Source organism: Chiloscyllium plagiosum, unplaced genomic scaffold (assembly GCF_037043375.1).
Source record: "Chiloscyllium plagiosum isolate Xiang-an unplaced genomic scaffold, Cpla_swu_hap1 HiC_scaffold_40, whole genome shotgun sequence".
In the NCBI taxonomy this organism is placed as follows: Eukaryota; Metazoa; Chordata; class Chondrichthyes; order Orectolobiformes; family Hemiscylliidae; genus Chiloscyllium; species Chiloscyllium plagiosum.
In genome coordinates, this window is record NW_028270178.1 from 12,871,305 (window position 1) to 12,898,636 (window position 27,332).

Consider the following 27,332-nt stretch of genomic DNA (forward strand, 5'->3'; position numbering starts at 1 on the left):
GACAGTGAGTGTGGGAATACACTTAAACTCCCATGTGTAATATTGACAGTGAGTGTGGGAATACACTTATACTCCCCTGTGTAATATTGACAGTGAGTGTGGGAATACACTTAAACTCCCCTGTGTAATGTTGACAGTGAGTGTGTGAATATACTTAAACTCCCCTGTGTAATATAGACAGTGAGTGTGGGAATATACTTAAACTCCCCTGTGTAATATTGACAGTGAGTGTGGGAATATACTTAAACTCCCCTGTGTAATGTTGACAGTGAGTGTGTGAATATACTTAAACTCCCCTGTGTAATATAGACAGTGAGTGTGGGAATATACTTAAACTCCCCTGTGTAATATTGACAGTGAGTGTGGGAATACACTTAAACTCCCCTGTGTAATGTTGACAGTGAGTGTGTGAATATACTTAAACTCCCCTGTGTAATATAGACAGTGAGTGTGGGAATATACTTAAACTCCCCTGTGTAATATTGACAGTGAGTGTGGGAATACACTTAAACTCCCCTGTGTAATATTGACAGTGAGTGTGGGAATACACTTAAACTCCCCTGTGTAATATTGACATTGAGTGTGGGAATATACTTAAACTACCCTGTGTAATATTGACAGTGAGTGTGAGAATACACTTAAACTCCCCTGTGTAATATTGACAGTGAGTGTGGGAATACACTTAAACTCCCCTGTGTAATATTGACAGTGAGTGTGGGAATACACTTAAACTCCCCTGTGTAATATTGACAGTGAGTGTGAGAATACACTGAAACTCCCCTGTGTAATATTGACAGTGATGTTGGAATACACTTAAACTCCCCTGTGTAATATTGACAGTGAGTGTGGGAATATACTTAAACTCCCCTGTGTAATATTGACAGTGAGTGTGGGAATATAATTAAACACCCCTGTGTGATATTGACAGTGAGTGTGGGAATACACTTAAACTCCCCTGTGTGATATTGACAGTGAGTGTGGGAATACACTTAAACTCCCCTGTGTAATATTGACAGTGAGTGTGGGAATATACTTAAACTCCCCTGTGTAATATTGACAGTGAGTGTGGGAATACACTTAAACTCCCCTGTGTAATATTGACAGTGAGTGTGGGAATACACTTAAACTCCCCTGTGTAATATTGACAGTGAGTGTGGGAATATACTTAAACTCCCCTGTGTAATATTGACAGTGAGTGTGGGAATACACCTAAACTCTCCTGTGTGATATTGACAGTGAGTGTGGGAATACACTTAAACTCCCATGTGTAATATTGACAGTGAGTGTGGGAATATACTTAAACTCCCCTGTGTAATATTGACAGTGAGTGTGGGAATATACTTAAACTCTCCTGTGTGATATTGACAGTGAGTGTGGGAATACACTTAAACTCCCATGTGTAATATTGACAGTGAGTGTGGGAATACACTTATACTCCCCTGTGTAATATTGACAGTGAGTGTGGGAATACACTTAAACTCCCCTGTGTAATATTGACAGTGAGTGTGTGAATATACTTAAACTCTCCTGTGTAATATAGACAGTGAGTGTGGGAATATACTTAAACTCCCCTGTGTAATATTGACAGTGAGTGTGGGAATACACTTAAACTCCCCTGTGTAATATTGACAGTGAGTGTGGGAATACACTTCAACTCCCCTGTGTAATATTGACAGTGAGTGTGGGAATACACTTAAACTCCCCTGTGTAATAGTGACAGTGAGTGTGGGAATACACTTAAACTCCCCTGTGTAATATTGACAGTGAGTGTGGGAATACACTTAAACTCCTCTGTGTAATAGTGACAGTGAGTGTGGGAATACACTTAAACTCCCCTGTGTAATATTGACAGTGAGTGTGGGAATATACTTAAACTCCCCTGTGTAATATTGACAGTGAGTGTGGGAATACACTTAAACTCCCTGTGTAATATTGACAGTGAGTGTGGGAATACACTTCAACTCCCCTGTGTAATATTGACAGTGAGTGTGGGAATACACTTAAACTCCCCTGTGTAATAGTGACAGTGAGTGTGGGAATATACTTAAACTCCCCTGTGTAATATTGACAGTGAGTGTGGGAATACACTTAAACTCCCCTGTGTAATATTGACAGTGAGTGTGGGAATACACTTAAACTCCCCTGTGTAATATTGACAGTGAGTGTGGGAATACACTTAAACTCCCCTGTGTAATATTGACAGTGAGTGTGGGAATATGCTTAAACTCCCCTGTGTAATATTGACAGTGAGTGTGGGAATATACTTAAACTCCCCTGTGTCATATTGACAGTGAGTGTGGGAATATACTTAAACCCCCCTGTGTAATATTGACAGTGAGTGTGGGAACACGCTTAAACTCCCCTGTGTAATATTGACAGTGAGTGTGGGAATACACTTGAACTCCTCTGTGTAGTAGTGACAGTGAGTGTGGGAATACACTTAAACTCCCCTGTGTAATATTGACAGTGAGTGTGGGAATACGCTTAAACTCCCCTGTGTAATATTGACAGTGAGTGTGGGAATACACTTAAACTCCCCTGTGTAATATTGACAGTGAGTGTGAGAATACACTTAAACTCCCCTGTGTAATATTGACAGTGATGTGGGAATACACTTAAACTCCCCTGTGTAATATTGACAGTGAGTGTGGGAATATACTTAAACTCCTCTGTGTAATAGTGACAGTGAGTGTGGGAATATGCTTAAACTCCCCTGTGTAATATTGACAGTGAGTGTGGGAATATAATTAAACTCCCCTGTGTCATATTGACAGTGAGTGTGGGAATACACTTAAACTCCCCTGTGTAATATTGACAGTGAGTGTGAGAATACACTGAAACTCCCCTGTGTAATATTGACAGTGAGTGTGGGAATACACTTAAACTCCCCTGTGTAATATTGACAGTGAGTGTGGGAATACACTTAAACTCCCCTGTGTAATATTGACAGTGAGTGTGGGAATATACTTAAACTCCCCTGTGTAATATTGACAGTGAGTGTGGGAATACACCTAAACTCTCCTGTGTGATATTGACAGTGAGTGTGGGAATACACTTAAACTCCCATGTGTAATATTGACAGTGAGTGTGGGAATATACTTAAACTCCCCTGTGTAATATTGACAGTGAGTGTGGGAATATACTTTAACCCCCCTGTGTAATATTGACAGTGAGTGTGGGAATACACTTAAACTCCCATGTGTAATATTGACAGTGAGTGTGGGAATATACTTAAACTCCCCTGTGTAATATTGACAGTGAGTGTGGGAATATACTTAAACTCCCCTGTGTAATATTGACAGTGAGTGTGGGAATACACTTAAAATCCCTGTGTAATATTGACAGTGAGTGTGGGAATACACTTCAACTCCCCTGTGTAATATTGACAGTGAGTGTGGGAATACACTTAAACTCCCCTGTGTAATAGTGACAGTGAGTGTGGGAATATACTTAAACTCCCCTGTGTAATATTGACAGTGAGTGTGGGAATACACTTAAACTCCCCTGTGTAATATTGACAGTGAGTGTGGGAATACACTTAAACTCCCCTGTGTAATATTGACAGTGAGTGTGGGAATACACTTAAACTCCCCTGTGTAATATTGACAGTGAGTGTGGGAATATGCTTAAACTCCCCTGTGTAATATTGACAGTGAGTGTGGGAATATACTTAAACTCCCCTGTGTCATATTGACAGTGAGTGTGGGAATATACTTAAACCCCCCTGTGTAATATTGACAGTGAGTGTGGGAACACGCTTAAACTCCCCTGTGTAATATTGACAGTGAGTGTGGGAATACACTTGAACTCCTCTGTGTAGTAGTGACAGTGAGTGTGGGAATACACTTAAACTCCCCTGTGTAATATTGACAGTGAGTGTGGGAATACGCTTAAACTCCCCTGTGTAATATTGACAGTGAGTGTGGGAATACACTTAAACTCCCCTGTGTAATATTGACAGTGAGTGTGGGAATACACTTAAACTCCCCTGTGTAATATTGACAGTGAGTGTGGGAATACACTTAAACTCCCCTGTGTAATATTGACAGTGAGTGTGGGAATATACTTAAACTCCTCTGTGTAATAGTGACAGTGAGTGTGGGAATATGCTTAAACTCCCCTGTGTAATATTGACAGTGAGTGTGGGAATATAATTAAACTCCCCTGTGTCATATTGACAGTGAGTGTGGGAATACACTTAAACTCCCCTGTGTAATATTGACAGTGAGTGTGAGAATACACTGAAACTCCCCTGTGTAATATTGACAGTGATGTGGGAATACACTTAAACTCCCCTGTGTAATATTGACAGTGAGTGTGGGAATATACTTAAACTCCCCTGTGTAATATTGACAGTGAGTGTGGGAATATAATTAAACACCCCTGTGTGATATTGACAGTGAGTGTGGGAATACACTTAAACTCCCCTGTGTGATATTGACAGTGAGTGTGGGAATACACTTAAACTCCCATGTGTAATATTGACAGTGAGTGTGGGAATACACTTAAACTCCCCTGTGTAATATTGACAGTGAGTGTGGGAATACACTTAAACTCCCCTGTGTAATATTGACAGTGAGTGTGGGAATACACTTAAACTCCCCTGTGTAATATTGACAGTGAGTGTGGGAATATACTTAAACTCCCCTGTGTAATATTGACAGTGAGTGTGGGAATACACCTAAACTCTCCTGTGTGATATTGACAGTGAGTGTGGGAATACACTTAAACTCCCATGTGTAATATTGACAGTGAGTGTGGGAATATACTTAAACTCCCCTGTGTAATATTGACAGTGAGTGTGGGAATATACTTAAACTCTCCTGTGTGATATTGACAGTGAGTGTGGGAATACACTTAAACTCCCATGTGTAATATTGACAGTGAGTGTGGGAATACACTTATACTCCCCTGTGTAATATTGACAGAGAGTGTGGGAATACACTTAAACTCCCCTGTGTAATATTGACAGTGAGTGTGTGAATATACTTAAACTCTCCTGTGTAATATAGACAGTGAGTGTGGGAATATACTTAAACTCCCCTGTGTAATATTGACAGTGAGTGTGGGAATACACTTAAACTCCCCTGTGTAATATTGACAGTGAGTGTGGGAATACACTTCAACTCCCCTGTGTAATATTGACAGTGAGTGTGGGAATACACTTAAACTCCCCTGTGTAATAGTGACAGTGAGTGTGGGAATACACTTAAACTCCCCTGTGTAATATTGACAGTGAGTGTGGGAATACACTTAAACTCCTCTGTGTAATAGTGACAGTGAGTGTGGGAATACACTTAAACTCCCCTGTGTAATATTGACAGTGAGTGTGGGAATATACTTAAACTCCCCTGTGTAATATTGACAGTGAGTGTGGGAATACACTTAAACTCCCTGTGTAATATTGACAGTGAGTGTGGGAATACACTTCAACTCCCCTGTGTAATATTGACAGTGAGTGTGGGAATACACTTAAACTCCCCTGTGTAATAGTGACAGTGAGTGTGGGAATATACTTAAACTCCCCTGTGTAATATTGACAGTGAGTGTGGGAATACACTTAAACTCCCCTGTGTAATATTGACAGTGAGTGTGGTAATACACTTAAACTCCCCTGTGTAATATTGACAGTGAGTGTGGGACTACACTTAAACTCCCCTGTGTAATATTGACAGTGAGTGTGGGAATATGCTTAAACTCCCCTGTGTAATATTGACAGTGAGTGTGGGAATATACTTAAACTCCCCTGTGTCATATTGACAGTGAGTGTGGGAATATACTTAAACCCCCCTGTGTAATATTGACAGTGAGTGTGGGAACACGCTTAAACTCCCCTGTGTAATATTGACAGTGAGTGTGGGAATACACTTAAACTCCACTGTGTAGTAGTGACAGTGAGTGTGGGAATACACTTAAACTCCCCTGTGTAATATTGACAGTGAGTGTGGGAATACGCTTAAACTCCCCTGTGTAATATTGACAGTGAGTGTGGGAATACACTTAAACTCCCCTGTGTAATATTGACAGTGAGTGTGAGAATACACTTAAACTCCCCTGTGTAATATTGACAGTGATGTGGGAATACACTTAAACTCCCCTGTGTAATATTGACAGTGAGTGTGGGAATATACTTAAACTCCTCTGTGTAATAGTGACAGTGAGTGTGGGAATATGCTTAAACTCCCCTGTGTAATATTGACAGTGAGTGTGGGAATATAATTAAACTCCCCTGTGTCATATTGACAGTGAGTGTGGGAATATGCTTAAACTCCCCTGTGTAATATTGACAGTGAGTGTGGGAATATACTTAAACTCCCCTGTGTAATATTGACAGTGAGTGTGGGAATATACTTAAACTTTCCTGTGTGATATTGACAGTGAGTGTGGGAATACACTTACACTCCCCTGTGTAATATTGACAGTGAGTGTGGGAATACACTTAAACTCTACTGTGTCATATTGACAGTGAGTGTGGGAATACACTTAAACTCCCAAGTGTAATATTGACAGTGAGTGTGGGAATACACTTAAACTCCCCTGTGTAATATTGACAGTGAGTGTGGGAATACACTTAAACTCCCCTGTGTAATATTGACAGTGAGTGTGGGAATACACTTAAACTCCCCTGTGTGATATTGACAGTGAGTGTGGGAATACACTTAAACTCCCCTGTGTAATATTGACAGTGAGTGTGGGAATATACTTAATCTCCCCTGTGTAATATTGACAGTGAGTGTGGGAATATATTTAAACTCCCCTGTGTAATATTGACAGTGAGTGTGGGAATATACTTAATCTCCCCTGTGCAATATTGACAGTGAGTGTGGGAATATACTTAAACTCCCCTGTGTAATATTGACAGTGAGTGTGGGAATACACTTAAACTCCCCTGTGTAATATTGACAGTGAGTGTGGGAATATGCTTAAACTCCCCTGTGTAATATTGACAGTGAGTGTGGGAATATACTTAAACTCCCCTGTGTCATATTGACAGTGAGTGTGGGAATATACTTAAACCCCCCTGTGTAATATTGACAGTGAGTGTGGGAACACGCTTAAACTCCCCTGTGTAATATTGACAGTGAGTGTGGGAATATACTTAAACTCCTCTGTGTAGTAGTGACAGTGAGTGTGGGAATACACTTAAACTCCCCTGTGTGATATTGACAGTGAGTGTGGGAATACGCTTAAACTCCCCTGTGTAATATTGACAGTGACTGTGGGAATACACTTAAACTCCCCTGTGTAATATTGACAGTGAGTGTGGGAATATACTTAAACCACCCTGTGTAATATTGACAGTGAGTGTGGGAATACGCTTAAACTCCCCTGTGTAATATTGACAGTGAGTGTGGGAATATACTTAAACCCCCCTGTGTAATATTGACAGTGAGTGTGGGAATACGCTTAAACTCCCCTGTGTAATATTGACAGTGAGTGTGGGAATACACTTAAACTCCTCTGTGTAATAGTGACAGTGAGTGTGGGAATACGCTTCAATTCCCCTGTGTAATATTGACAGTGAGTGTGGGAATACACTTAAACTCTCCTGTGTAATAGTGACAGTGAGTGTGGGAATACACTTAAACTCCCCTGTGTAATATTGACAGTGAGTGTGAGAATACACTTAAACTCCCCTGTGTAATATTGACAGTGATGTGGGAATACACTTAAACTCCCCTGTGTAATAATGACAGTGAGTGTGGGAATATACTTAAACTCCCCTGTGTAATATTGACAGTGAGTGTGGGAATACACTTAAACTCCCCTGTGTAATATTGACAGTGAGTGTGGGAATATACTTAAACTCCCCTGTGTAATATTGACAGTGAGTGTGAGAATACACTTAAACTCCCCTGTGTAATATTGACAGTGATGTGGGAATACACTTAAACTCCCCTGTGTAATAATGACAGTGAGTGTGGGAATATACTTAAACTCCCCTGTGTAATATTGACAGTGAGTGTGGGAATATGCTTAAACTCCCCTGTGTAATATTGACAGCGAGTGTGGGAATATGCTTAAACTCCCCTGTGTATTATTGACAGTGAGTGTGGGAATATACTTAAACTCCCCTGTGTAATATTGACAGTGAGTGTGGGAATACACTTAAACTCCCCTGTGTAATATTGAAAGTGAGTGTGGGAATATACTTAAACTCCCCTGTGTAATATTGACAGTGAGTGTGGGAATACACTTAAACTCCCCTGTGTAATATTGACAGTGAGTGTGGGAATACACTTAAACTCCCCTGTGTAATATTGACAGTGAGTGTGGGAATACACTTAAACTCCCCTGTGTAATATTGACAGTGAGTGTGGGAATATACTTAAACTCCCCTGTGTAATATTGACAGTGAGTGTGGGAATATGCTTAAACTCCCCTGTGTAATATTGACAGTGAGTGTGGGAATACACTTAAACTCCCCTGTGTGATATTGACAGTGAGTGTGGGAATACACTTAAACTCCCCTGTGTAATATTGACATTGAGTGTGGGAATACACTTAAACTCCCCTGTGTAATATTGACAGTGAGTGTGGGAATACACTTAAACTCCCCTGTGTAATATTGACAGTGAGTGTGGGAATACACTTAAACTCCCCTGTGTAATATTGACAGTGAGTGTGGGAATACACTTAAACTCCCCTGTGTGATATTGACAGTGAGTGTGGGAATACACTTAAACTCCCCTGTGTAATATTGACATTGAGTGTGGGAATACACTTAAACTCCCCTGTGTAATATTGACAGTGAGTGTGGGAATACACTTAAACTCCCCTGTGTAATATTGACAGTGAGTGTGGGAATACACTTAAACTCCCCTGTGTAATATTGACAGTGAGTGTGGGAATACACTTAAACTCCCCTGTGTAATATTGACAGTGAGTGTGGGAATATACTTAAACTCCCCTGTGTAATATTGACAGTGAGTGTGAGAATACACTTAAACTCCCCTGTGTAATATTGACAGTGATGTGGGAATGCACTTAAACTCCCCTGTGTAATATTGACAGTGAGTGTGGGAATATACTTAAACTCCCCTGTGTAATATTGACAGTGAGTGTGGGAATATGCTTAAACTCCCCTGTGTAATATTGACAGTGAGTGTGGGAATATACTTAAACTCCCCTGTGTCATATTGACAGTGAGTGTGGGAATATGCTTAAACTCCCCTGTGTTATATTGACAGTGAGTGTGGGAATATACTTAAACTCCCCTGTGTAATATTGACAGTGAGTGTGGGAATATGCTTAAACTCCCCTGTGTAAGATTGACATTGAGTGTGGGAATATACTTAAACTCCCCTGTGTAATATTGACAGTGAGTGTGGGAATAGACTTAAACTCCCCTGTGTAATATTGACAGTGAGTGTGGGAATACACTTAAACTCCCCTGTGTAATATTGACAGTGAGTGTGGGAATACACTTAAACTCCCCTGTGTAATATTGACAGTGAGTGTGAGAATACACTTAAACTCCCCTGTGTAATATTGACAGTGATGTGGGAATACACTTAAACTCCCCTGTGTAATATTGACAGTGAGTGTGGGAATATACTTAAACTCCCCTGTGTAATATTGACAGTGAGTGTGGGAATATGCTTAAACTCCCCTGTGTAATATTGACAGTGAGTGTGGGAATATACTTAAACTCCCCTGTGTCATATTGACAGTGAGTGTGGGAATATGCTTAAACTCCCCTGTGTAATATTGGCAGTGAGTGTGGGAATATACTTAAACTCCCCTGTGTAATATTGACAGTGAGTGTGGGAATATGCTTAAACTCCCCTGTGTAATATTGACATTGAGTGTGGGAATATACAAAAAACTCCCCTGTTTAATATTGACAGTGAGTGTGGGAATATACTTAAACTCCCCTGTGTAATATTGACAGTGAGTGTGGGAATATATTTAAACCCCCCTGTGTAATATTGACAGTGAGTGTGGGAATATGCTTAAACTCCCCTGTGTAATATTGACAGTGAGTGTGGGAATACACTTAAACTCCTCTGTGTAATAGTGACAGTGAGTGTGGGAATACACTTAAACTCCCCTGTGTAATAGTGACAGAGAGTGTGGGAATATACATAAACTCCCCTGTGTAATATTTACAGTGAGTGTGGGAATATGCTTAAACTCCCCTGTGTAGTAGTGACAGTGAGTGTGGGAATACACTTAAACTCCCCTGTGTAATATTGACAGTGACTGTGGGAATATACTTAAACTCCCCTGTGTAATATTGACAGTGAGTGTGGGAATACACTTAAACTCCCCTGTGTAATATTGACAGTGAGTGTGGGAATACACTTAAACTCCCCTGTGTAATATTGACAGTGAGTGTGGGAATATACTTAAACTCCCCTGTGTAATATTGACAGTGAGTGTGGGAATACACTTAAACTCCCCTGTGTAATATTGACAGTGAGTGTGGGAATACACTTAAACTCCCCTGTGTGATATTGACAGTGAGTGTGGGAATACACTTAAACTCCCCTGTGTGATATTGACAGTGAGTATGGGAATATACTTAAACTCCCCTGTGTAATATTGACAGTGAGTGTGGGAATACACTTGAACTCCCCTGTGTAATATTGACAGTGAGTGTGTGAATATACTTAAACTCCCCTGTTTAATATAGACAGTGAGTGTGGGAATATACTTAAACTCCCCTGTGTAATATTGACAGTGAGTGTGGGAATACACTTAAACTCCCCTGTGTAATATTGACAGTGAGTGTGGGAATACACTTAAACTCCCCTGTGTAATATTGACAGTGAGTGTGGGAATATACTTAAACTCCCCTGTGTAATATTGACAGTGAGTGTGGGAATATACTTAAACTCCCCTGTGTAATATTGACAGTGAGTGTGGGAATACACTTAAACTCCCCTGTGTAATATTGACAGTGAGTGTGGGAATACACTTAAACTCCCCTGTGTGATATTGACAGTGAGTGTGGGAATACACTTAAACTCCCCTGTGTAATATTGACAGTGAGTGTGTGAATACACTTAAACTCCCCTGTGTAATATTGACAGTGAGTGTGGGAATACACTTAAACTCCCCTGTGTAATATTGACAGTGAGTGTGGGAATATACTTAAACTCCCCTGTGTAATATTGACAGTGAGTGTGGGAATACACTTAAACTCCCCTGTGTAATATTGACAGTGAGTGTGGGAATACACTTAAACTCCCCTGTGTGATATTGACAGTGAGTGTGGGAATACACTTAAACTCCCCTGTGTAATATTGACAGTGAGTGTGGGAATACACTTAAACTCCCCTGTGTAATATTGACAGTGAGTGTGGGAATATACTTAATCTCCCCTGTGTAATATTGACAGTGAGTGTGGGAATACACTTAAACTCCCCTGTGTAATATTGACAGTGACTGTGGGAATATACTTAAACTCCCCTGTGTAATATTGACAGTGAGTGTGGGAATATGCTTAAACTCCCCTGTGTGATATTGACAGTGAGTGTGGGAATACACTTAAACTCCTCTGTGTAATAGTGACAGTGAGTGTGGGAATACACTTAAACTCCCCTGTGTAATATTGACATTGAGTGTGGGAATACACTTAAACTCCCCTGTGTAATAGTGACAGTGAGTGTGGGAATACACTTAAACTCCCCTGTGTAATATTGACATTGAGTGTGGGAATACACTTAAACTCCCCTGTGTAATATTGACAGTGAGTGTGGGAATACACTTAAACTCTCCTGTGTGATATTGACAGTGAGTGTGGGAATACACTTAAACTCCCCTGTGTAATATTGACAGTGAGTGTGGGAATATACTTAAACTCCCCTGTGTAATATTGACAGTGAGTGTGGGAATACACTTAAACTCCCCTGTGTAATATTGACAGTGAGTGTGGGAATACACTTAAACTCCCCTGTGTGATATTGACAGTGAGTGTGGGAATACACTTAAACTCCCCTGTGTAATATTGACAGTGAGTGTGGGAATACACTTAAACTCCCCTGTGTAATATTGACAGTGAGTGTGGGAATATACTTAATCTCCCCTGTGTAATATTGACAGTGAGTGTGGGAATACACTTAAACTCCCCTGTGTAATATTGACAGTGACTGTGGGAATATACTTAAACTCCCCTGTGTAATATTGACAGTGAGTGTGGGAATACACTTAAACTCCCCTGTGTAATATTGACAGTGAGTGTGGGAATACACTTAAACTCCCCTGTGTAATATTGACAGAGAGTGTGGGAATATACTTAAACTCCCCTGTGTAATATTGACAGTGAGTGTGGGAATATAATTAAACTCCCCTGTGTAATATTGACAGTGAGTGTGGGAATACACTTAAACTCCCCTGTGTGATATTGACAGTGAGTGTGGGAATACACTTAAACTCCCCTGTGTGATATTGACAGTGAGTATGGGAATATACTTAAACTCCCCTGTGTAATATTGACAGTGAGTGTGGGAATACACTTGAACTCCCCTGTGTAATATTGACAGTGAGTGTGTGAATATACTTAAACTCCCCTGTTTAATATAGACAGTGAGTGTGGGAATATACTTAAACTCCCCTGTGTAATATTGACAGTGAGTGTGGGAATACACTTAAACTCCCCTGTGTAATATTGACAGTGAGTGTGGGAATACACTTAAACTCCCCTGTGTAATATTGACAGTGAGTGTGGGAATACACTTAAACTCCCCTGTGTGATATTGACAGTGAGTGTGGGAATACACTTAAACTCCCCTGTGTAATATTGACAGTGAGTGTGGGAATACACTTAAACTCCCCTGTGTAATATTGACAGTGAGTGTGGGAATATACTTAATCTCCCCTGTGTAATATTGACAGTGAGTGTGGGAATACACTTAAACTCCCCTGTGTAATATTGACAGTGACTGTGGGAATATACTTAAACTCCCCTGTGTAATATTGACAGTGAGTGTGGGAATACACTTAAACTCCCCTGTGTAATATTGACAGTGAGTGTGGGAATACACTTAAACTCCCCTGTGTAATATTGACAGTGAGTGTGGGAATATACATAAACTCCCCTGTGTAATATTTACAGTGAGTGTGGGAATATGCTTAAACTCCCCTGTGTGATATTGACAGTGAGTGTGGGAATACACTTAAACTCCTCTGTGTAATAGTGACAGTGAGTGTGGGAATACACTTAAACTCCCCTGTGTAATATTGACATTGAGTGTGGGAATACACTTAAACTCCCCTGTGTAATATTCACAGTGAGTGTGGGAATATACTTAAACTCCTCTGTGTAATATTGACAGTGAGTGTGGGAATACACTTAAACTCCCATGTGTAATATTGACATTGAGTGTGGGAATACACTTAAACTCTCCTGTGTGATATTGACAGTGAGTGTGGGAATATACTTAAACTCCCCTGTGTAATATTTACAGTGAGTGTGGGAATATGCTTAAACTCCCCTGTGTGATATTGACAGTGAGTGTGGGAATACACTTAAACTCCTCTGTGTAATAGTGACAGTGAGTGTGGGAATACACTTAAACTCCCCTGTGTAATATTGACATTGAGTGTGGGAATACACTTAAACTCCCCTGTGTAATATTGACAGTGAGTGTGGGAATACACTTAAACTCCCCTGTGTAATATTGACAGTGAGTGTGGGAATACACTTAAACTCCCCTGTGTAATATTGACAGTGAGTGTGGGAATATACTTAAACTCCCCTGTGTAATATTGACAGTGAGTGTGGGAATACACTTAAACTCCCCTGTGTAATATTGACAGTGAGTGTGGGAATACACTTAAACTCCCCTGTGTGATATTGACAGTGAGTGTGGGAATACACTTAAACTCCCCTGTGTAATATTGACAGTGAGTGTGGGAATACACTTAAACTCCCCTGTGTAATATTGACAGTGAGTGTGGGAATATACTTAATCTCCCCTGTGTAATATTGACAGTGAGTGTGGGAATACACTTAAACTCCCCTGTGTAATATTGACAGTGACTGTGGGAATATACTTAAACTCCCCTGTGTAATATTGACAGTGAGTGTGGGAATATACTTAAACTCCCCAGTGTAATATTGACAGTGAGTGTGGGAATATACTTAAACTCCCCTGTGTAATATTGACAGTGAGTGTGGGAATACACTTAAACTCCCCTGTGTAATATTGACAGTGAGTGTGGGAATACACTTAAACTCCCCTGTGTGATATTGACAGTGAGTGTGGGAATACACTTAAACTCCCCTGTGTAATATTGACAGTGAGTGTGGGAATACACTTAAACTCCCCTGTGTAATATTGACAGTGAGTGTGGGAATATACTTAATCTCCCCTGTGTAATATTGACAGTGAGTGTGGGAATACACTTAAACTCCCCTGTGTAATATTGACAGTGACTGTGGGAATATACTTAAACTCCCCTGTGTAATATTGACAGTGAGTGTGGGAATATACTTAAACTCCCCTGTGTAATATTGACAGTGAGTGTGGGAATATACTTAAACTCCCCTGTGTAATATTGACAGTGAGTGTGGGAATACACTTAAACTCCCCTGTGTAATTTTGACAGTGAGTGTGGGAATACACTTAAACTCCCCTGTCTAATATTGACAGTGAGTGTGTGAATATACTTAAACTCCCCTGTGTAATATTGACAGTGAGTGTGGGAATACACTTAAACTCCCCTGTGTAATATTGACAGTGAGTGTGGGAATACACTTAAACTCCCCTGTGTGAAATTGACAGTGAGTGTGGGAATACACTTAAACTCCCCTGTGTAATATTGACAGTGAGTGTGGGAATACACTTAAACTCCCCTGTGTGATATTGACAGTGAGTGTGGGAATACACTTAAACTCCCCTGTGTAATATTGACAGTGAGTGTGTGAATATACTTTAACTCCCCTGTGTAATATTGACAATGAGTGTTTGAATATACTTAAACTCCCCTGTGTAATATTGACAGTGAGTGTGAGAATACACTTAAACTCCCCTGTGTAATATTGACAGTGAGTGCGGGAATATACTTAAACTCCCCTGTGTAATATTGACAGTGAGTGTGGGAATACACTTAAACTCCCCTGTGTAATATTGACAGTGAGTGTGGGAATATACTTAATCTCCCCTGTGTAATATTGACAGTGAGTGTGGGAATACACTTAAACTCCCCTGTGTAATATTGACAGTGACTGTGGGAATATACTTAAACTCCCCTGTGTAATATTGACAGTGAGTGTGGGAATATACTTAAACTCCCCTGTGTAATATTGACAGTGAGTGTGGGAATATACTTAAACTCCCCTGTGTAATATTGACAGTGAGTGTGGGAATACACTTAAACTCCCCTGTGTAATTTTGACAGTGAGTGTGGGAATACACTTAAACTCCCCTGTCTAATATTGACAGTGAGTGTGTGAATATACTTAAACTCCCCTGTGTAATATTGACAGTGAGTGTGGGAATACACTTAAACTCCCCTGTGTAATATTGACAGTGAGTGTGGGAATACACTTAAACTCCCCTGTGTGAAATTGACAGTGAGTGTGGGAATACACTTAAACTCCCCTGTGTAATATTGACAGTGAGTGTGGGAATACACTTAAACTCCCCTGTGTGATATTGACAGTGAGTGTGGGAATACACTTAAACTCCCCTGTGTAATATTGACAGTGAGTGTGTGAATATACTTTAACTCCCCTGTGTAATATTGACAATGAGTGTTTGAATATACTTAAACTCCCCTGTGTAATATTGACAGTGAGTGTGAGAATACACTTAAACTCCCCTGTGTAATATTGACAGTGAGTGCGGGAATATACTTAAACTCCCCTGTGTAATATTGACAGTGAGTGTGAGAATACACTTAAACTCCCCTGTGTAATATTGACAGTGAGTGCGGGAATATACTTAAACTCCCCTGTGTAATATTGACAGTGAGTGTGGGAATATACTTAAACTCCCCTGTGTAATATTGACAGTGAGTGTGGGAATATACTTAAACTCCCCTGTGTCGTATTGACAGAGAAAAAATGTGATCTTCTCTGCTTAATGTTGACTTTGAGTGTGGCATTGTATTTAAACCCCTCTATTTAAAGTAACAGTGTGTGTGGTCTTTTACCCGGAAAGCATGGGCATCACTGGCCCAGTATTTATGGTTCCTGTCCCCGTTTGCCCCCCCTTGAGAAGGTGGGGTTTTGCTGACTTCTTGAACCACTGCAGTCCATGTGCTGTAGTGTAGACCCACAGTGTCCCTGAGGGAGGGAATCTAGGATTCTGTCCCAGGGAGGAACGGCGATAGCTTTCCAAGTGAGGGGCTCGGTGGGGAACCTGCAGCGGGGGTGGAGGGGTATAGTGGGGTTCCCATGTATCTGCTGCCCCTTGTCCTTCTGGGTGGAACGGCCGTGGGTTTGGAAAGTGCTGCCTGAGGGTCTGTGGGGTTTTCCTGCGGTGCATCTTGTAGCTGATACAACACTGCTTCTACTGAGCGTCGGTGGGGGGGAAGGGAGTGAGGGGGTGTTTGTGGGTGTGGTCCCAATCCCGGGGGGTGGGGTGGGCTGTTTAATCCCGGGATGGTACACACTGCTACTACTGAGCGTTGGTGGGGGGAAGGTTGTGAGGGGATGTTTGTGGGTGTGGGGTCAATCCTGGGGGGGGGTGGGGTGCTGTTTTATCCCGGGATTCTGTGGAGTTTCCTGAGTGTTGTTGGAGCTGCCGCCATCCAGGGGCAAGTGGGGAGTATTCCCTCACCCTCCTGCCTTGGGCCTTGTTGGACAGGCTTTGGGTGGAGTCAGGAGGGGAGTTACTCGCTGCAGGATTCCCACCCTCTGCCCCTGCTCTTGCAGGAGTTCAATTTGGTTTCTGGCCAACAGGAAACTCCTGCCCAGTTTGATAATGGTGGGTTCCAGTGATGGCATAACCATCAAGGAGCAGTGTTCGGAGATGGTGGTTTTTCTGGGACTTGCGTGATCACCACCGTCCTTGTAACCTTGGGAAAATGAAGACGAATCCTTCCCCAGTTTTGGACAATCCTTCTCAATCCCCTGATGCCGCATCCTTGTCGCACAGTCTCACAAGTGAGGATCTGTTTTGTGTAAATTATAGCGAGACCCCGTTCCTGCGTTGCCCCCATGTTAACCTGCAGCGATTCCATGTTCAGGGCCCCACTCAATTCCTGCTGCATCTCCGGGTTCACTCAACTGTCACGTTTTCATCACGGCCCGGTTTTTTTCCCGTTGGGACCGAATCCCACATCTTCCTCGTTCGTCCTCTACTGGTAACTCTGTTGCCCGCTCACCGACCCCATCTGTATCCCTTTGCAGACCCTCCCTGACCTCTTTCCCATCTGCCTCGTGACGTTCGCAAACATACAGCTACAATCATCCGATCTTACCGTCCACTTTCACCTGACAAAGGGGCAGTGCTCCGAAACCTTGTGGTTCCAGCTAATCCCGCTGCACTTATACCCTGCTGACTTGAGACCTGGTCCACCCCAGTCCAACACCAGCCCCTCCACATCGGTTTAATTTCAATCAAAGTTCAAATCGATTTGTAATTTACTGATCCCCATATTATTCATAGAGTCAGAGGGATGTACAGCACGGAAACAGACCCTTCGGCCCAACCCGTCCATGCTGTCCCAGATACCCGAACCTAATCTAGTCCCATTTAGAGTCAGAGAGATGTACAGCACGGAAACAGACCCTTCGGCCCAACCCGTCCATGCTGTCCCAGATACCCTAACCTAATCTAGTCCCATTTAGAGTCAGAGAGACGTACAGCACGGAAACAGACCCTTTGGCCCAACCCCTCCATGCTGTCCCAGATATCCTAACCTAATCTAGTCCCATTTGCCAGCACTTGGCCCATCTCCCTCTAACCCCTTCCTATTCATGTCCCCATCCACCTTTTAAATGCTGTCATTGTACCAGCCCCCACCACATCCTCTGGCAGCTCATTCCATACACGCACCACCCTCTGGGTGAAAATGTTGCCCCTTAGATCTCTTTTATATCTTTCCCCTCTCACCCTAAACCTATGCCCCTCTAGTTCTGGACTCCCCCACCCCAGGGAAAATACTTTGTCTATTTATCCTATCCATGCCCCTCATAATTTTGTAAACCTCTATAAGGTCACCCCTCAGCCTCCGATGCTCCAGGGAAAACAGCCCCAGCCTGTTCAGCCTCTCCCTGTAGCTCAGATCCCCCAACCCTGGCAACATCCTTGTAAATCTTTTCTGAACCCTTTCAAGTTTCACAACATCTTTCCGATAGGAAGGAGACCAGAATTGCACGCAATATTCCAACAGTGGCCTAACCAATGTCCTGTACAGCCGCAACATGACCTCCCAACTCCTGTACTCAATACTCTGATCAATAAAGGAAAGCATACCAAACGCTGCCTTCACTGTCCTATCGACCTGCACCTCCACTTTCAAGGAGCTATCAACCTGCACTCCAAGGTCTCTTTATTCAGCAACACTCCCTAGGACCTGACCATTAAGTGTATAAGTCCTGCTGAGATTTGCTTTCCCAAAATGCAGCACCTCGCATTTATCTGAATTAAACTCCATCTGCCACTTCTCAGCCCATTGGCCCATCTGGTCCAGATCCTGTTGTAATCTGAGGGAACCCTCTTCGCTGTCCACTGCACCTCCATGGATGGAGTGTTTCAGTGACAGAGAGAGAGAGAGAGGCTGGATAAGCTCGGGCTGGTTTCTTTAGAGCAGGAATGGTTGATGGGGTTGGGGGGGGATCCTGATCGAGGTGTGTATGATTATGGACAGCGTGGGGAATAGGAATAAACAATTGCTCTTGACAGAGGAGTGGATAACCAGGGGGCTTAGATTTCAGGTCGAGGGCGGGAGGGAATTAGAAGGGAATGAAGGAGAAAGTTTCTCACCCAGAGATGGGAAACTGCCGAGAGGTGAGGGAGAGGTAGCACAAATGTGAACTTGAAATGCCAGAGGGACAAGAGTAGATAGGTGGGATGGGCTGAACGGCTTCTTTCGGTGCTGTAGCTCTCTCCGACTCACCCAAACTACAGCGTAAAGGGAGGAACAGAAAGGAGAATTTGGTCAACTGATACGAAACTCTATTTTGGTCAAGACGGGGAGCCACATTTGAGGGATTGGAAAGGTCCTAGCTCCTGCCCATCCTGTATTTGGTTTGTTTTGCATTCTCTGACCACCTTCTCCTCCCTCCTGTCGTTCCGCAGGACCAGTGCCAGGGGTTGACGGAGAAAGTGACTGGTAACCTGAGCCTATCTGAGACGGACGGTATCCCCCTGGCGGGCACCAGTCGCTGGAGCGAGCTCTCCGACCAGGAGCGCCTCAACCAGAACTTCCGAGCCTACAAGATCTTCAGCACTTACCTGCGGCTGTACCTGAACAACGTTCCAGAATGTGGGCAGTACCCGCGCCTGCCGGACGCCATCATGGAGCTCTACACGCAGACGGAGAGTTTTGTGGTGCTGATCAGTCAGCTGACGATGGCCATGGGGCTGCCCGTGCCCTCAGTCAGGGTGCCCAACGTTGACACCCCCAAGGACTGGGATAGGAAGGTCTGGGGCCATCATCTCTTGGTGGAACTCAGTAACTGGTCGCTGCGTTCTGTGCGTGACTTCAGCAAACTGAAGACCAACCTCTCGTCCAACCGAGCACGCCGGAACCAGCTGAGGGGGGCGCAGCTGAGGTAAGACGCCTCGCTGCCAAGGCCATGCCCGCCCCCCCCCCAACCCATCCACCCACACCGCCAACCCAACCCACCCACACCGCCAACCCAACCCAACCCAATCCTTTCTGAAGAAGGGCTTATGCCCGAAACGTCGATTCTCCTGCTCCTTGGACGCTGCCTGACCTGCTGCGCTTTTCCAGCAACACATTTTCAGCTCTGATCTCCAGCATCTGCAGCCCTCAGTTTCTCCTCCAACCCAATCCCACCCAACCCGATCCCATCCAACCCAACTCAACCCAACCCAATCCAATTCCACCTAATCCCACCCAATCCAACCCAACCTAAACCAACCCAATCCAACCCATTCCAACTCAACCCAACCTCAACCTCATTCCTGATGATGAAGGGTTTTTGCCCGTAACGTCAATTTCCCTGCTCCTCGGATGCTGCCTGACCTGTGGCTTTCCAGCGCCACTCTGATCGAAACGCTAACCTCAACCAACCCAATCCAACCCAACTCAACTCAATCCAACCCAACTCAACTCAATCCAACCTAACCCAACCCAACCCAACCCAACCCAAATCCTAATGTCTATCAAAGAGAGGGGAATCCGCGGCTAGCAGCCGCCAGAAGATGGCCAACCGACCTCTGACCTTGGGAGGAGGAATGCTGGGGTGGAGTGGAGTGAGCCACTGGCCCACAAGGGGGATTGTCTGGAAGGGAGTGGGTCACCCTCCCAGGTCTGAGAAAACCCAGAAACCCTTGAGCGCTGATCCCAATGTTTCACCGGGTGGGCGGTGCGTAAAAAGGGCTGTTTCTTTTTTTTTTTGTCGCAGTGTTCCCCCTCCACCTGTAGATGTCGAGAGCCGGCAGCAGTGACGGCGATGCCAGCTTGGCATCCGCCTCCAGCCACACCTGCTGGTCGGAGAGTGGAACTGCGCTCCAACCGCGACGTTCGCTTTGCAGTCCAGTTCCGTGTGCGGATGTCCCCGTGACGGGTTAGGAGCAGGGCTGCACTGGCTGCTCAGTGTTCTGGAAGTTTCTTTGGCGTAACGCCACTGGCTCGCATGCTTTCCCAGCTCCCAACCCCCTCTCAGTTAGTCAATGTGATCGAGCTCCCAGTGGGAGAGGGCTCCGCACCCCTTACACGCTTTGGGGGAAATGATGTTTCTGCTGAACCTCCCATTGGATTGATGAGGGAGCTGATTCGGTTGATCCCCAGGTCCTTGGGATCCTCCTGAAGCCCACTGGAGTTACCAGTGTGCTCCCTTCCATTGCAGGGGGTCAGCAGGAGGCAACTGAGGAACAGACTGTTACTGTCCTCCCCTCCTCTTCCTCGCCCACACCCTACCACCAACCCCCCCCAACCCTTCCTCCTCCCCCCCACCCCACACCCACTGGGCCCACAAGGAGGGAGCTGTTGGGCCAGGACTCTGCGTTTGTAAATTGTGGCAAGGAGAGGGTAGCAGGGAGGTGTAGGCCCAAGAGCAGAAAGTGGAGTTTCACCTTCCAAATGATGCACTGAGCTGAATGGCCCCCTGCTGTTCCCCTGTGGGACAGGCTGGGGAACGGGCTGAATGGCCTCCTGCTGTTCCTCCTGTGTGACAGGCTGGGGAAGGGGCTGACTGGCCTCCTGCTGTTCCCCCTGTGTGACAGGCTGGGGAAGGGGGCTGAATAGCCTCCTGCTGTTCCCCCTGAGGGACAGGCTGGTGAAGGAGGCTGAATGGCCTCCTGCTGTTCCTGCATGCTTGCAAGTGAGTTGATTAATGTTGTGTCTGGATTTAGACCCCAGCAGTTTTGTTTCAGTCCATCGCTGAGATTAATTCCCATTGTGCTGCTAAACCCCAGAGTTCACCAGGGGTCACGGACACTGTCTGTCAGGCACACGTTCAGAAAGAAGACTGAGTTCATCGTGGGACAAAGACCAGGGAAACAAATGGGGGGGGCAGTGTAGAGGGAGCTTTACTCTGTATCTAACCCCGTGCTGTTCCTGTCCCTGGGAGTGTTTGATGGGGGACAGTGTAGAGGGAGCTTTACTCTGTATCTAACCCCGTGCTGTCCCTGTCCTGGGAGTGTTTGATGGGGGGACAGTGTAGAGGGAGCTTTACTCTGTATCTAACTCCATGCTGTCCCTGTCCTGGGAGTGTTTGATGGGGGGACAGTGTAGAAGGAGCTTTACTCTGTATCTAACCCCGTGCTGTCCCTGTCCTGGGTGTGTTTGATGGGGGGACAGTGTAGAGAGAGCTTTACTCTGTATCTAACCCCGTGCTGTCCCTATCCCTGGGAGTGGTTGTTGGGGGACAGTGTAGAGGGAGCTTTACTCTGTATCTAACCCCGTGCTGTCCCTATCCCTGGGAGTGGTTGTTGGGGGACAGTGTAGAGGGAGCTTTACTCTGTATCTAACCCCGTGCTGTCCCTATCCCTGGGAGTGGTTGTTGGGGGACAGTGTAGAGGGAGCTTTACTTTGTATCTAACCCCGTGCTGTCCCTGTCCCTGTCGTGTTGGCGACACTGTGTATGAAGTTGGTGCGGGTAGGGTGTGGGGTGGGAGACCAGGGGCTGTGATGGATGGGCGTATCTGGAGAGAACTCGCTTATCGCAAGATCATGTTTCCAAATATATCCTTGGAGACAGACAAGGGAGTGTGTGGGAAAGAGAGAGAGAGAGAGAGAGAGAGAGAGAACACTGTAGTCATTCCTCAGTCATTCTGTAATCATCTCCTGAGGGTGAGTTAGGGAGATGTCATCCCACTCACACAAACCGAGTGGGAGTGATCTGTAACACCAGGTCTAAGGAATCTATCAGCAACTTCTGAAAAGAGACATGGCACCATCGATAAACAACGAGGTACTGGGTGATACAGTGAGGATAGGCTTCTCCTGATCATCGCCAATCCACCCTAACCCACACATCCCTGGGCACTATGGGACAATGTCCCATTGCCAATCCACCCTAACCTGCACATCCCTGGGCACTATGGGACAATTTCCCATGGCCAATCCCACCCTAACCTACACATCCCTGGGCACTATGGGACAATTTCCCATGGCCAATCCACCCTAACCCGCACATCCCTGGGCACTATGGGACAATTTCCCATGGCCAATCCACCCTAACCTGCACATCCCTGGGCACTATGGGACAATTTCCCATGGCCAATCCACCCGAACCTGCACATCCCTGGGCACTATGGGACAATTTCCCATGGCCAATCCACCCTAACCCGCACATCCCTGGGCACTATGGGACAATGTCCCATTGCCAATCCACCCTAACCTGCACATCCCTGGGCACTATGGGACAATTTCCCATGGCCAATCCCACCCTAACCTACACATCCCTGGGCACTATGGGACAATTTCCCATGGCCAATCCACCCTAACCCGCACATCCCTGGGCACTATGGGACAATTTCCCATGGCCAATCCACCCTAACCTGCACATCCCTGGGCACTATGGGACAATTTCCCATGGCCAATCCACCCGAACCTGCACATCCCTGGGCACTATGGGACAATTCCCCATGGCCAATCCCACCCTACCCTGCACATCCCTGGACACTATGGGACAATTTCCCATGGCCAATCCACCCTAACCCGCACATCCCTGGGCACTATGGGACAATTTCCCATGGCCAATCCCACCCTAACCTGCACATCCCTGGGCACTATGGGACAATTTCCCATGGCCAATCGACCCTAACCTGCACATCCCTGGACACTATGGGACAATTTCCCAAGGCCAATCCACCCTAACCTGCACATCCCTGGGCACTATGGGACAATTTCCCATGGCCAATCCACCCTAACCCGCACATCCCTGGGCACTATGGGACAATTTCCCATGGCCAATCCACGCTAACCCGCACATCCCTGGGCACTATGGGACAATTTCCCATGGCCAATCCACCCTAACCTGCACATCCCTGGGCACTATGGGACAATTTCCCATGGCCACTCCCACCCTAACCTGCACATCCCTGGGCACTATGGGACAATTCCCCATGGCCAATCCACCCTAACCTGCACATCCCTGCGCAATATGGGACAATTTCCCATGGCCAACCCACCCTAACCTGCACATCCCTGGGCACTATGGGACAATTTCCCATGGCCTATCCACCCTAACCTGCATGTCCCTGGACACTATGGGACAATTCCCCATGGCCAATCCACCCTAACCTGCACATCCCTGGACACTATGGGACAATTTCCCATGGCCAATCCACCCTAACCTGCACATCCCTGGGCACTATGGGACAAAATCCCATGGCCAATCCACCCTAACCTGCACATCCCTGGGCACTATGGGACAAAATCCCATGGCCAATCCACCCTAACCTGCACATCCCCGGGCACTATGGGACAAAATCCCATGGCCAATCCACCCTAACCTGCACATCCCTGGACACTATGGGACAATTTCCCATGGCCAATCCACCCTAACCTGCATATCCCTGGACACTATGGGACAGTTTAGCACGGCCAATCCACCCTAACCTGCACATCCCTGGGCACTATGGGACAATTTCCCATGGCCAATCCACCCTAACCTGCATATCCCTGGACACTATGGGACAGTTTAGCACGGCCAATCCACCCTAACCTGCACATCCCTGGGCACTATGGGACAATTTCCCATGGCCAATCCACCCTAACCTGCACATCCCTGGGCACTATGGGACAGTTTAGCACAGTGTGAGATGCAAAGTAAAGCTCCCTCTACACTGCCCCCCATCAAACACTTACAGGACAGGGGCAGCACGGGGTTAGGTACAGAGTAAAGCTCCCGCTACACTGTCCCCACCTCGAACACTCCCAGGACAGGGACAGCACGGGGTTAGGTACACAGTAAAGCTCCCTCTACCCTGTCCCCATCCATTGCTAACTCTCAAACACGGTTGCTGCACGAGCATCCCCATCCCAAGCCCCTCGCTCTCCAGCTGCTAGAGAGAGAGAGATTGGGGGGGCGGGGGGAGGTAATCAGCTCCTGCCTCTCACGGCCTGTACGAACACTGGCTGTGTGAGGCGTCCAGCTGAGAATGTGACCTGCTGTAGCCCCCTGACAGGCAGTTCCCTTTACCCCTGACGTGTATCGAGCTCTCCCTGATCGCTATTGTAGATGAGATACACATAAGGCTGGACACTTCAGCCTGATCCCTACTGAGTAAAGGTTCCTGTTGACTTTAAACTAATTATTACTGTTAAAACGGAAGTGTAATTTCTTAATATATTCTAATAATTTGTAAAGAGATCTGCTTTGTAACTGAATGTAATTATAGATTATGAAATAAAATATTATAAAATGTGAACACAAGGTTATGATGTTTCCTGGGTCGAGTTCAGCAATGCCTCTTACCTCCTTCAGAGACTGGGGAACCGGGAGAAATAATACACTCTGCTAAAGCGAGCAAAGGGACCAGCAGAGGCCATTCTGTCCATCGAGCCGGCAATATAGCTGAGTGGGAATTTCAGTGCTTTTAGAGTCAGAGAGATGTACAGCACGGAAACAGACCCTTCGGCCCAACCCGTCCATGCTGTCCCAGATATCCTAACCTAATCTAGTCCCACCTGCCAGCACCCAGCCCTCTAACCCCTTCCTATTCATGTCCCCACCCACCTTTTAAATGCTGTCATTGTACCAGTCTCCCCCACTTCCTCTGGCAGCTCATTCCATACACGTACCACCCTCTGGGTGAAAAAGTTACCCCTTAGGTCCCTTTCCCCTCTCTCCCTAAACCTATGCCCCTCTAGTTCTGGACTCCCCTACCCCAGGGAAAAGACTTTGCCTATTTACCCTATCCATGCCCCTCATGATTTTATAAACCTCTATAAGGTCACCCCTCAGCCTCCGACGCTCCAGGGAAAACAGCCCCAGCCTGTTCAGCCTCTCCCTGTAGCTCAGATCCTCCAACCTTGGCAACATCCTTTGACCAACCATGCACTCTGTGGGACAGCAATGTCTGCCTTAAATATCCTCAAGGACTCAGCTGGCTCAACCCACCCCACCCTGGGTAGAGCATTCACTACCCACCTCCCCCAACCCGAGTAAAATAATTTCTTCCCAACTCAGACACAACGGCCTTCCCGTTCTTTTTAAACTGCGCCCCATCGTGGTTGCCCGGCCAACCCGTGAGGAGAAGGGAGCCATCTTTACCCACGTTAACCATTTCAATATTCGACATGTCACTGTGGCAAGGTCAGGTCAATAAAATGGAAATGAGCTCTGAGTAGAACACACACTTTTCCAAGATGTCTCCGGTCGATAGAGACAATAAGATGAGATTAGAATCTCTACAGTGTGGAAACAGGCCCTTCGGCCCAACATATCCACGGCGACGCTCCAAAGACTAACCCACTCAGACACATTCCCCAACCCTTTATTTACCCCTGACGAATACCTAACACTATGGGACAATTTCCCATGGCCAATCCCACCCTAACCTGCACATCCCTGGGACACTATGGGACAATTTCCCATGGCCAATCCCACCCTACCCTGCACATCCCTGGGCACTATGGGACAATTTCCCCATGGCCAATCCACCCTACCCTGCACATCCCTGGGCACTATGGGACAATTTCCCACGGTCAATCCACCCTAACCTGCACATCCCTGGGCACTATGGGACAATTTCCCATGACCAATCCCACCCTAACCTGCACATCCCTGGACACTATGGGACAATTTCTCACGGTCAATCCACCCTAACCTGCACATCCCTGGGCACTATGGGACAATTTCCCATGACCAATCCACCGTAACCTGCACATCCCTGGGCACTATGGGACAATTTCCCATGGCCAATCCACCCTAACCTGCACATCCCTAGGCACTATGGGACAATTTCCCATGGCCAATCCACCCGAACCTGCACATCCTGGGCACTATGGGACAATTTCCCATGGCCAATCCACCCTAATCTGCACATCCCTGGATAGTATGGGACAATTTCCCATGCCCAATCCACCCTAACCTGCACATCCCTGGACACTATGGGACAATTTCCCATGGCCAATCCACCCTAACCTACACATCCCTGGGCACTATGGGATAATTTCCCCATGGCCAATCCACCCTAACCTGCACATCCCTGGGCACTATGGGACAATTTCCGATGGCCAATCCACCCTAACCTGCACATCCCTGGGCACTATGGGATAATTTCCCCATGGCCAATCCACCCTAACCTGCACATCCCTGGACACTATGGGACAATTTCCCATGGCCAATCCCACCCTAACCTGCACATCCCTGGGCACTATGGGACAATTTCCCATGGCCAATCCACCCCAACCTGCACATCCCTGGCCACTATGGGACAATTCCCCATGGCCAATCCACCCTAACCTGCCCATCCCTGGGCACTATGGGATAATTCCCCATGGCCAATCCACCCTAACCTGCACATCCCTGGGCACTATGGGACAATTTCCCACGGCCAATTCTCCCTAACCTGCACATCCCTGGGCAATATGGGACAATTTCCCATGGCCAATCCACCCTAACCTGCACATCCCTGGGCACTATGGGACAATTTCCCATGGCCAATCCACTCTAACCTGCACATCCCTGGTCACTATGGGACAATTTCCCATGGCCAATCCACCCTAACCTGCACATCCCTGGGCACTATGGGACAATTTCCCACGGCCAATTCTCCCTAACCTGC

The 27,332-nt window shown here is 45.7% G+C and overlaps 1 protein-coding gene across 2 annotated transcripts in view; it reads left to right on the top strand.

Annotated features, from left to right (window-relative positions):
• Nucleotides 1-23,148, top strand: part of LOC122546273 (ciliary neurotrophic factor-like) — a 69,905-nt gene extending 46,757 nt beyond the window's left edge. The window contains exons 2-3 of one of the 2 annotated variants that reach the window (XR_015753901.1): nt 19,203-21,330; nt 21,380-23,148. Coding sequence is in view for 1 of the 2 variants with exons in the window: in XM_087981551.1 (XP_087837677.1) it covers nt 19,203-19,682 (480 nt within the window). In the remaining variant the exon portion in view is untranslated. Of the gene's footprint in view, nt 1-19,202 lie in introns of both variants that reach the window. The other variant, XM_087981551.1, reaches the window with a different exon arrangement.
• Nucleotides 23,149-27,332: the final 4,184 nt, after the last annotated feature.